Source organism: Lepidochelys olivacea (assembly GCF_965140295.1).
Source record: "Lepidochelys olivacea isolate rLepOli2 genome assembly, chromosome: 3".
NCBI classification, from domain to species: Eukaryota; Metazoa; Chordata; order Testudines; family Cheloniidae; genus Lepidochelys; species Lepidochelys olivacea.
In genome coordinates, this window is record NC_140413.1 from 46631660 (window position 1) to 46644601 (window position 12942).

Sequence of the window (12942 nt, forward strand, 5' to 3'; positions counted from 1 at the left end):
AACATCTCAGGTGGAAAAATTAAAACAATATCTAAACCATCTTGTATGTGTTGTGAAGTGTGCAGCTCATTTTGGGGCACCATGTTCTAATAAATATAATGAATTAGTGTTTGAATCAAAAGGAAAATGGGGAAAATGACTCCCTCTATAGCAGTTCAGCCCTTCTCTGGATATCTTTAAATCATCCCTGCCATTGGCACTTCTGTCCTCATCTCTTAAAAGATATGATTCAGCAAAATGCTTACACATGTATATGATTTAAGCATGTGAGTGGTCCCATTGACTTGCTGGTCTCATATCCTTCACCTGAAAGCTTGACATCAACAGAACTATTCATGTGCTTAAAATTACATATATGCTTAAGTGTGTTGCTGGATGTGGCCACAGATTCTTCTGAAGACCATATTTTTTCACCTGTGGTACAGACCATCCTTCATGTATGTCCCACAAAATTTCTTGGGGGATAATAATCCCAATCCTGTATATTCCCATTCTGGAAATAAAACTAGTCTTTCACCTCTAGAGACCTAGGGTGAAACCCTAGATCCGCTGAATGGAAGTTTTGCCATTGAATCCAGCTGAGCTAGGACTTCACTCCTGGAGTCAAATCTTTCCGTAGGTCACAGATAACAAGTAGGTCCCAGTGCTGCAGGCATCATTCAGGTGAGTAGTCCCATTGAAGTCAGGAGAAGTATTCATGGAAAGGCTGCAGAATGATACCCTCACTGTGGTGGGCTCAGCTGAATTGCCAGTTGTCCATATTACAAAGAACAGCATGTAATTTAGTAGTTGGCAGGCTCTACTTATGCGTAGCTGAGGACTGGGATAGGAGAGGGATGTAAATCAGGATTTACTGCAGGTGCATTGACACAGCAATGTAGGGCTGTCACCTGTCTGAACTGTGGACCTGATCCAAAGTTAATTGATGTCCCTGGAAAGATTCTGGTTGACACCAGTGGGCTTTGGATCAGGCCCTATACCTGCTTGAAGTCAATCCTCTTAGTTTAATGGATACCATATTCATCCATTAAAAGAAAAAAACATATTTTAAATTTCACAAGCACCAGCTACCTGTAAAAAAGCACCCCCAGCTCTTTCTATTGTCTGGTTTTTTTTATAGTGGCCCTCACTGTACAATCTAAACAGTTTTGTCAGGTTTTAATAACTGTGGAATGGCAGGAAATAATTGAACCTGCAACTTACAGGTACTAACTGGATTATTTTCTTTCAACCATCTAATACACGTGTTCCTAATTTTAATCACTTGCAGATGAACACATTTTCTCACCACATGCAAGTTAAGCATTTTCTCATCTTTATATCTTGGCAATATATGACCTGTTCTTGAACCGTGCTTTCACAGGTGAATGATAATTCTATTTCAGAAACAGGTCTCAGTAGCACTGTTTGCACCTGGCCCTCTTCTTGTTTTGTGATCCCAGTCTGTGAGAATAAGAGCTTGCAAAAACCCCAGCCTGAGTGGTTCTGAGCACTTGTAGCTCTCACTGAAGTCTCAGGTGTTCAGCTCCTCTCAGCATCAACCCTGCAGAAAGAAAAGTCTTGTGCAACTATCACCGTGCCTCAGTGGGTCACAGCTGAAGATACTAAATTCAGGACAAAGTGCTGAGAAATAGTGCCAGATGACCCCAAACTGGTCATTACTCTATCATTATGTTATGATAGAGCTAGTAACAAAAGTAAACATTTGACTCACCACAGTGGTTAACAAGAAGTCAAAAATGCAGTCTCCATAGGCATTCCAGCCCTGGTTTTAACACCCAGACACTGGACTATATGATAAGTGTTTGCTGAAAACCATTTTCATCAACTGTAGGGTCCTTCTAACCCCAAGAGATCAGCCACTTAGCCAGGTCAATATATAACTCAGATTTTACCCAATAATCACACAGATGCCAACCTTTTAGTAACTAAAGCTAAAGGTTTAATAATAAAAGAAAAGAAGAAGAGAGTTAATAATGGTTAATAGATCATATACAAACAAGTGATTGCAAAATCCTTATATCAGTGTAGCATCTTTGTAGCAGTGATGGAATAGACTGTTGGTTTGTAAAGTCTCTCTGGTGACTTCCAAAAGATTGGAAGCTCCTCAGTCCATAGTTCAAAAGTTCTCCTTTTAGTTGTAAATCCACAGTCCAGAGAATCAGGGCAGGAAACATGGACAATAGAGATATCTCAGGGGTCTTTTATATTTTCTGCCATGTGCCTGGAAATTTACTGTCTCAAATGAAGCTCATAGCTCACTCAGTGCATGGAAAGTTACTGGCCCAAGTTGGAGTCCAGGGTCACATGAACATATCACATGCCCTTACATGCTTTGATGACTCAGATGGGCACCCATTGTCCATATTCTGGCTGAGGCATCCACAGGAAAGGATTATGGGGCAGGATGAGTTTCTTCTATGGCCCATTGTTAGGGTGAAGTGCCCTTAATGGGCCATCAACACATAGCTGTCTCGCTCTAATGTAAATTCTAGCCAAGAATACAACACATGTATAAGATACCAATGCATAGCCAATATTCATAACTTCAGCTACAAAGATGCATATAAACAGGATAATAATACTTAGAAAATCATAACTTTTCCATTGACCCCTTACGTGACATACTTGGTACAAGATTTGTTGTAATTGTATAACAGTGGTAATATCAATGATATAAATGGTCATATTTAATCACACAGCATCAAAGGAACTACTTGTGCTTAAATCAAGGGTGAAAGTAAAATGGAGCACGTACCGGTATGGAGCCAGCTCTGCCTCCTCCTCCTGCCCCGGAAGGGGCAGGGCCTTGGGAGGAAGGGGCAGGGCTGGGTCTCTCCCCGAAATGTGGGAGGGGACGACCTCCCTATGCATAAAGCTGTATATGCTTAAGACTTGCAGATTTTTGTTTTTATGTAGAACAATTCAAAGATTGCATGGGCTTTGAAGAAGCCATTATGATCTCAGGGGAATATCCATAATAATTTTAATGAAAGAGCAGTTGGTCAAAAAGGATTGATACAATTTCTAGTAACAGAGTCTGCACAATTTTTACCAGCGCTTTTAAGCTTTAGTCATTTTGTGTGTGTGTATGTAGATTATATATATATAAAATATTAAACAGAACAAAAATACTGTGCTTTATAATAACACTGAAGGCTAAAGTCTCAAGGAATGAAATTAGCTTGCCCACAATTTCCACATATGTTTACACACAACCTATGCTTATGTGAGAATATCAAATAATTGAACATTCAAATAGGCATGCAATTATTCCATTTGCTCCTGGACTTTTACAGTTTAATGAGTATGCCCACTCTTGAAATCCTCTCCCCCCCCACCCAATGTTATAAGAGCTAAACCCAGTAATTTAAAATTCAGATCTCTCACTCTGCCTTTCATTTACTTTACTGTGCCCAAGTATTACAGAAAGCTGAGAATAATGTGTAAGTGTCAGGAATAATGAATTAAAGGAGAATGAAGAATATTTAACTCTGAGTATCTTCTCTCCGGTGGTTTGTCACAATACATTACATGACTGGACTATACTTAATTATAGATTTTCCCTTTACAAATCTGTTTTCCTTTTTTTACTTATTTTTTTTCAATTGGAATCTGTTGCCATTGAAGTCAACAGCAAAATGCTACTTGCTTTAATAGGAGGACTGCAGTCCTTTTTAATGTGTTTGTGCTTCTTTGTATATTATGACACTGACTGTATCCTGGCCTCATATCAACTTTCAGTCTTGTGCATACAATTGTGCACATGCAATGAAATGTGAGCGCAGTTAGACCTTTAGATGTCCCTATTTAGATGCCCCATCTGACTTGCAAGTGCATTCAGACCATTAGTCACCAAAATTGTGCAATTGCTGGTGCAAAAAGATGTGCCTAGAATACTGAAGGTTTTTTTGTTTTGCATATTTAGCTTTTTATATATGTATATACCAATATATATACATGTAAGCTTGGTCCACCTCCATCCCTGGAAACCCTGGCTAGTAAGCTCTCCCAGTGATTCAACAGCGCACACACTCCACGAGGTACCTTCACCAAGTGTCTTTATTATTATTTCTTGCCCGGTGCTTTAGATACAGCACAATGGGTCTCAGCCTTTTATACTGCTTGCTTTCTTTTCTGAGCTATCCAGCTGGTCAGCTAATTACTCCAGTAGTTTATCAGATTCCCTACAGGTGCAAGTGATTCCCGTAAACTACCTAATTCCCTCCTACTCTAACTACCCAGTGCCCTACATATCCTAAGTAATGAGGGTGCTGGCTGCCCAAAGGCTCTCTGTTTATAGCTGCTAACAGCCCCCTTCTCACAGTATATGGGCTGTATTTTTAAAAGCACTATACAGACATTGGAGACAATTTCCAAAACCACTCAAATGATGCAGGAGCCTAACTCCCATTTTCAAAAGTGACTTAGGTGCCTAGGAATTTCAGTGGGAGTTAGGAATGTAGGAGCTTTTGAAAATCCCACTAGGCACCTATCTCAATCCTTAGGTACCTAAATACCGTCTACAACTCTGACCCATAGCTGTCTAAAGTTAATTGAAAATCAATGAGTTAGGCTCCTAAGTCACTTTTGAAAATGGATGTAAGCTCCTAAGTCATTTAAATGGCCAAATTTAGGCTGCTAGGTAAGAAATTGAAGTCCAGGACCTCCATGGTAGCATTCTCTGAGATGCTCCCAGTTCCATGCACAGGGCCAGTTAGACAGGCAGAACTGCAGAGTCTCATGAGATGATGATGTAGGGAGAAGGGATTTAGATTTATTAGGAACTGGGGAAACTTTTGGGAAAGGGGGAGCCTATACAGGAAGGATGGACACCACCTAAACCAAAATGGAACCAGATTGCTGGCACTTTACATTAAAAAGTTCGTAGAGCAGATTTTAAACTAAGGACTGGGGGAAAGCCGACAGGTGCGGAGAAACACATGGTTCAGACATCCCTTAGGGGAGGATCTATTAATAAAGAATCTGTATGTCCTAGTGGGGAGGAGAGGATGGAAAATAATAAAATATAGGCAGGGTCTGATCAGAAACAGTCAAATAAAAAAAGTCCCTTTCAATTACATCGTGTAATGGCAGACAGCTAAAAGGAGACAAGTTTTTAAAGTGCTTATATACCAGTGCTAGAAGTCTAATTAATAAAATAGGTTAATTAGAGTGCCTCGTATTAAATGTGGATATTGATATAATAGGCATCACAGAAACTTGGTGGAATGAGGATAATCAATGGGATTCAGTAATACCGGGGTACAAAATATATAGGAAGGACAGAACAAGTCGGGCTGATGGGGGAGTGGCATTATATGTGAAAGAAGCATAGAATCAGATGAAGTAAAAATTATAAATGAATCAAACTGTACCATAGAATCTCTATTGATAGAAATTCCATGCTCTAATAATAAGAATATAGCGGTAGGGATATATTACCGACCACCTGACCAGGATGGTGATAGTGACTGCAAAATGCTCTGGGAGATTAGAGAGGCTATTAAAATAAAAAACTCAATAATAATAATGTGTGATTTCAATTATCTCTATATTGACTGGGTACATGTCACCTCAGGACGGGATGTAGAGATAAAGTTTCTTGACACCTTAAATGAGTGCTTTTTGGAGCAGCTGGTCCTGGAATCCACCAGGGGAGAGGCAATTCTTGATTTAGTCCTAAGTGGAGCACAGGATCTGGTCCAAGAGGTGAATATAGCTGGACTGCTTGGTAATAGTGACCATAACATAATTAAATTTAATATCCCTGTAGCAGGAAAAACACCACAGCGGTGCAACACTGTAGCATTTCATTTCAGAAAGGGGAACTACACAAAAATGAGGAGGTTAGTTAAACAGAAATTAAAGGGTACAGTGCCAAAAGTGAAATCTCTGCAAGTTGTGTGGAAACTTTATAAAGACACCATAATAGAGGCTCAACTTACTATGTTTTTTTAATTTGGGGTACACATTTAAGAGAACCAAAAAAGAGCCACTGTGGCTAAACAACAAAGTAAAAGCAGCAGTGAGGGGCAAAAAGGCATCCTTTAAAAAGTGGAAGTTAAATCCTAGTGAAGAAAATAGAAAGGTGCATAAACTCTGGCAAATGAAGTGTAAAAATACAATTAGGAAGGCCAAAAAAGAATTTGAGGAACAGTTAGCTAAAGCCTCAAAAAGTAATAGCAATTTTTTTTAAGTGCATCAGACACAGGAAGCCTGCTAAACAACCAGTGGGGCCACTGGACAATCAAGGTGCTAAAGGAGCACTCAAGGACGATAAGGCCATTGTGGAGAAACTAAATGAATTCTTTGCATTGGTCTTCACGGCTGAGGATGTGAGGGAGATTGCCAAACCTGAGCCATTCTTTTTAGGTCTGATCTGAGGAACTGTCCCAGATTGAGGTATCATTAGAGGAGGTTTTGGAACAAATTGATAAATTAAACAGCAAATAGTCACCAGGACCAGATAGTATTCATCCAAGGGTTCTGAGGGAACTCAAATGTGAAATTGCAGAACTACTAACTCAAGTCTAACCTATCATTTAAATCAGCTTCTGTACCAGATGACTGGAGGATAGCTAATGTGACGCCAATTTTAAAAAAGGGCTCCAGAGGTGATCCCGGCCATTACAAGTCTGTAAGCCTGACTTCAGTACTGGGCAAACTGGTTGAAACTATAAAAAAGAACAATATTGTCAGACATAGAGATGAACATAATTTGTTGAGGAAGAGTCAACGTGGTTTTAGTAAAGGGAAATCATGCCTCGCCAATCTATTAGAATTCTTTGAGGGGGTCAGAAGCATATGGACCAAGGGGATCCAGTGGATATAGTGTACTTAGATTTTCAGAAAGCCTTTGACAAGATTCCTCACCAAAGGCTCTTATGCAAAGTAAACTGCCACGGGATAAGAGGAATCTCATGGATTGGTAACTGGTTAAAAGCTAGGAAACAAAGGGTAGGTATAAATGGTCAGTTTTGAGAATGGAGAGAGGTAAATAGTGGTGTCCCCCAGGGGTCTGTTCTGGGACCAGTCCTATTCAACATATTCATAAATGATCTGGAAAAAGGGGTAAACGGTGAGGTGGCAAAATTTGCAGATGATACAAAATTATGAAAGATATTTAAGACCCAGGCAGATTGTGAAGAGCTACAAAAGGATCTCTCAAAACTGGGTGACTGGGCAACAAAATGGCAGATGAAATTTAATGTTGATAATGCATTGGCAAGCATAATCCCAACCAGACATATAAAATGATGGGGTCTAAATTAGCTGTTACCACTAGAGAAAGAGATCTTGGAGTCATTGTGGATAGTTCTCTGAAAACATCCACTCAATGTGCAGCGGCAGTCAAAAAAGCAAACAGAATGCTGGGAATAATTAAGAAAGGGATAGATAATAGGACACTAAATATCATGTTGCTTCTATATAAATCCATGGTACACCCACATCTTGAATACTATGTGCAGATGTGGTCGCCTCAGCTCAAAAAAGATACATTGGAATTGGAAAAGGTTCAGAAAAGGGCAACAAACATGATTGGGGGTATGGAATGGCTTCCAGATGAGGAGAGACTGGGACTTTTGAGCTTGGAAAAGAGACGGCTAAGGGGAGATATGATTGAGGTCTATAAAATCATGACTGGTGTAGAGAAAGTAGATGAGGAAGTGTTGTTTACTACTTCTCATAACACAAGAACAAGGGGTTACCACATGAAATTAATAGGCAGCAGGTTTAAAACAAACAAAAGGAAGTATTTCTTAACACAACACACAGTGAACCTGTGGAACTCCTTGCCAGAGGGTATTGTGAAGGTGAAGACCATAACAGGATTCAAAAAAGAGCTAGATATATTCCTGGAGGATGGGTCTATCAATGGCTATTAGCCAGGATGGGCAGGATTGGTGTCCCTAGCCTGTGTTTGCCAGAAGCTGGGAATTAGCAACAGGGGATGGCTCACTTGATGATTACCTGTTCTGTTCATTTCCTCTGGGGCACCTGGCACTGGCCACTGTCGGAAGACAGGATACTGGGCTAGACGGACCTTTGGTCTGACCCAGTAGGGCGGTTCTTATGTTCTTAAATGCTTTTTGAAAATTTTACCATTAACTAATATAGACCCTGATCTTGCAATTTCCCACTTGTGGATGTAGCAAACTGCAGGATCAAGGCCATATATAACAGCTGTGACAAACCTAAGCAAAGATCATGACAAAAGAGAGTAATTTTTTCTTTCATTTTTTTCCCCCCTCGGTCCCTTCTTCCCTGTTAGGGAGCAAATGTCACAACATTTTTGTACAATAGTATTCTTGTTGGAAGAGGCGGATTAAGAAAAAGCTTATTACTAGAAATAAATTATGTAGAGATTAGACACTCATGAGGGCAGGAAAAATTATTAACTGAAGAACCCCAAAGTAAAGCATATTATACAATCTTTCATTGAATAATTGACTTGCCTCCAGTGCAACACAGTGGAAAAAGCAAAGTAGATAATTTTGTTACTTTATTTCTAGAACTGGATGAACACGGCCAAAAAGTATTCATTCACATTTGTTCACAGGAAAACTGACCATTCACTTTGGTGGTATTTGTGATCATTTTTTATATACTTTTTTTTTTTTTTGGACTATTCATGCAAGTGAAATTTTGTTCATCAGAATATTTGTGAGAAGGGAAAATGTCACAAATAGTCATTTAAGTATCTAGTCATACACACAAATAATTATGTGAACAGTGGTTCCATCCCTCACAATATGGTATTTTTGCTAAAAGCCCCAGCTCTTGAAATCATGTAATTATGTGAGAATCTGAGCTTTCGTTTTTTAAAAAAAGTAAGTTTCAGGCTCTCATAGTTGCAGAGAAAAGCTTGAAAGTATGAACTCTAAAGGCTCCTAAACCAGTTGGTAAATTAAAAAAAATATATTTAAAAAAACCTCATGATTTAAACCCAATCTCATGATTTTTGAGGGCCTGACTTAGGATTTTTTTTTTTGGAGGTGTGAGGTTGGCAAAACTATGAATATTGCACAACTACTTACAACGGAAGGATCCACAGAGATGTCTTGGAAGGTCTTCTTTGGTTTGGAGTTGCCCAGACAGTGATCAAAACAATATCACATGTGTTAGTTGACCAGTCCACATAGCAAAAATAGCAAATATCCAGGCAACAGGGGCCTGAGTCTGCTTCATTAAAATCAATGACAAAACTTCCATTAGCTTCCATGTGGAAGCCACAGTTGAAGTGGACAGTTCATGAGAAATAGACAGGCAGGAATAGGTTTGCGCAGTCCATCCACTAAGTCATTTCAAATAAAAACAAAACTTGTAACACCGCCCCCCCCCAAAAAAAAACAAACAAACCAAAAACCCAACAGCATTCTTTATGGATACTTTCCCAAGTTAATTGAAGAAATTGTGTGCTGCTAAGTTTCTCAGCTCTACTTATCTTACATATAAACTATTCATATGGTTGTTTTTTAAAAATATTTGTAAAACCATGAAAATAGCACCATGGAGTGAAGCCCATGTAGTTCTTCTGTAAGAAATAACTTTTTCAAACCAAATGTAATCACTTTATTATTGATAACTTGTCAATGAGATTGGTAGAATTAGCTTTAATTCTATCATACCCTTTTTTTTTTTTTCATTCCCATTCCTGCTTTCTGGCTTATCCCTTCTAGCAATACAAGATCAAGACAAGCTACAAGGCTTTTGCAGCAATCCCTACAAACACCTTGCTTATGGAGCAGAAGGTTAGTGTTTGCTCAGGAGCATGAAAATTGCCTCATGTATTCAAGCACATTCTACTTAAGAACATTTCATAATTAAGATTTTCCTGACATTAATGCTGTGAATATTTCAAAACATAAATACTGTGGGCTGACTATTCAGGGTTATATATGCTACTATTCTTCAGGGCCATTAGTGTTGTATAAAATATGTGAGACTTCCTTCTTCTGAGTTTCTACAAAAATTCCCTGCAGAAAATATTTCTTCCCATGGGAGTTGCAGTTTATATCACACTGTCTAAAATGTTCTTTGGCAAGCTTCAAAGGGCTAGATTTTCACAGTTCTAAGACCATGACAAATCTCTGGTGTTAAGTTTTGATTACACAATGAAGGCCAAATTGTGCAGTCCTTACTTGTACAAAACAACCATTGAAGACAATGGTGCAACTGACAACTTTAATTTTGAATGAAGTGTTAAATTTTTAGATCACCTGTGATTTAGAAGCCTAAGTACCATTGACTCTTTTGAAATTTTTGTCCAGCATCCAGCTTGTATTAAAGTCACTAGAAAGATTCCCATTGATTTCAGTGGGAGTTAGCACCTAACCTGCTTAGACATTTTTGCAAATCTCATCTTGAGGCACCTAAATACCTTTGAAAAATTGGCTCACAGGAGCTTAAGTCCCATTAACTTTCAATAAGACTTGTGGTCCTAAGATTCTAAGTCATCTTTGAAAATGGGATTTAGGGTTATATGTCACTTAAGATATGTCTACGCTGCATTGTAAACCTGCGCTTGTGGACTCAGTGTTTCCAAGACTGCACTTGAGCGTCCACACTACATTGTAAATTATTGGACCAGAGCCACGTTAATGTCTTCATACTGCACTGTCCAGACCTTCTCTCTTGGATCTGAGGCTTGAACAGCATCCACACTGCAAAATGACAGAGCTCGGACCCAAGTCATAGCAGGAATTGGGCTCTGACCCACATCTACTAGCCAGGTCTTAGGACCCAGGTCCTGAGTTCTTGCTGACCTGTGTCAAACTGATTTGTGTGTGATGGAAGCAGGGCTTGGTCTCAACCTGGTTCTGCGCATGGGCTTAGTTTGCAGTGTAGTCATACCAATAGGTCCTTTTTAGAGTTTTACCCCTGGTCAAGTATTATTAATGGTAGGCTAGCAGATAATGGTTGGCATATTTGAAAGTCACACCACGTTTAACAGATACAAACTGAATTTTTTTCTTCAAACCATTTAATACATTTTTAAAAACTCGCTAATGCTTGATTGAAGTTTTTCATTGATTGCAGATTATATCTTCTCTTATTGAAGTCTTGGATGTCCAGCCTTTTCTTGAGCATTGATTTCATATGGTGCAAATCAAGGGTGATTCCATTTTAGGAATGGATCTTGGTAACACTCTTTGGAATTTCTACCTTTTTCTAGTTCTATGTACCTTATTCCCAATACATAAAATTGAGTTTGTAGAAAATGATGATAGGGTTATCAGAAAATGAAGGTATTGTCTGAAATGACACTAGCATTGAGAGAGAAGACCTTAGTTATCACCCTTTCTATTGAAAATAGTAACCTTGGCACATTCTGAAAGGGTGAAAGCAAGTTCATACCATGTCAGTAGAAATTAGATTTTCTAAGGCAGGATTTGGGTCTCGGGCTCAGATAACTTAGGCTACAGTGTACTAGATTATGCCTTAATGCACAGCCTGATTAAGGGTGGTGTGTAAGTTGTACCCCAAATAGGCATGATAAGTATTGTGACTCAAGCACCACTCTAAGGTACAGCTCCCTCCCTGCTTCTCCCTCATTTTGGGGAGAGGAGGAGAGTAATTTGCTACTGGCCTTTACCAGCAACTAATTACAACATCCTCCTGTACCAGTTCAACTGGGTGGGCTGACACACATTCTCCACATACCAGCTCCAGGAGGGAGTAAGTAGGCACACAGCACCTACAAAGACCAGGGCACCCAGTCCTGGTAGCCCACACAAGGGAAAGGGGTTATTACTCATGTGAAGGTCTGTAGATCAAGTCACAGTCTAGCCCAAAGATAGTTGTTGTTATTGCCAATAAGTTTGTTCCAGCGATCATTATTAACATTTTTAACCTAATGTTTTTATAAGGAGAGGTGCAAGAGAACTAGGTTTTAATTATATAAATCACTTTCTTTTAGCATATAATTCTTGACAAGATCAGGCCAGTTTAGGTAAAAAGTCTTGGGGTATGTCTGACCATTGAGCTGAAGGTATGATTTCCAGTTTGAGGAGACATAGTTGACCTAGCTGAGATTAGGGTGACCAGATAGAAAGTGTGAAAAATCGGGACAGGGGGTGGAGTGGGGGGGGGGGGGGGGCTAATAGGTGCTAATATAAGGAAAAGCCCTGAATATCAGGACTGTCCCTATAAAATCAGGACATCTGGTCACCCTACCTGTGATTGAGCTGGCACCCTAAAAACAAAGTGTTTCTGTGGTGGTACACATGGTGGGACGGGCTAGCTGCCCTTAGTAGAAGCCCACTGGAGATACTAGGTACATACGGTGGCTAGCTGAGCCATCGTGGCTACACTTCTATTTTTAGCACATTTTCTTGATCAGAGCTAGTGTAGGGATATCTCCTTGACCTGGAAATTGTACCTCCAACTTGAAGTATAGACATACTCTTAGAGCTACACTTCTTGCACCAAGAAATGCTGTTCTGCAATATCCAACACAGACATTTATTTGTCATGATAGTCACTACTGAACACAAGCTGAGCAAGTATCTTCTGCTTATAATTAGATATCACTGCTTAGGAGGTGAAACAAGGATTGTCTGACTTTTCTGAAAGGCATTTTTAGAAAAATAAGACAATCCTTGTTTCATTTCTTAAGCAGTGACATTTAATTGTTCAAGTGGTCAAGAGAAATGTGTTTGCCCAGGCCCTTGAAGTCTATGATCTAGTCACAGTTCATACCATGTACCAGATCACATGATAAAAAGGTGATGGTGATTTTGTTTCTTTTGCTGATATGTTTCTCTTCCTGTATCTAACTTTTATTTGTCTAATCAATCCATCTCTGTCTCTGATCTCTTTCTCTCTCTCTGTACATATAACATTTGGGAGGGTATATTTTTTAAACTTCCTTTTATGGATCCCCAATGTACTATTGTCATTTTAACACCAGAGGGCCAAGAAAGACAGTAATTCTAA

At 39.3% G+C, this 12942-nt stretch overlaps 1 protein-coding gene across 1 annotated transcript in view; it reads left to right on the forward strand.

The window, feature by feature from the left end:
* MLIP (muscular LMNA interacting protein) overlaps positions 1 to 12942 on the forward strand; it is a gene marked incomplete at its 5' end in the record, with an annotated part of 184683 nt that overhangs the window by 92363 nt on the left and 79378 nt on the right. The window contains one exon of the mRNA XM_084624504.1: positions 9684 to 9755. Coding sequence (XP_084480630.1) covers positions 9684 to 9755 — 72 coding nt within the window. The remainder of the gene's footprint in view (positions 1 to 9683; positions 9756 to 12942) is intronic.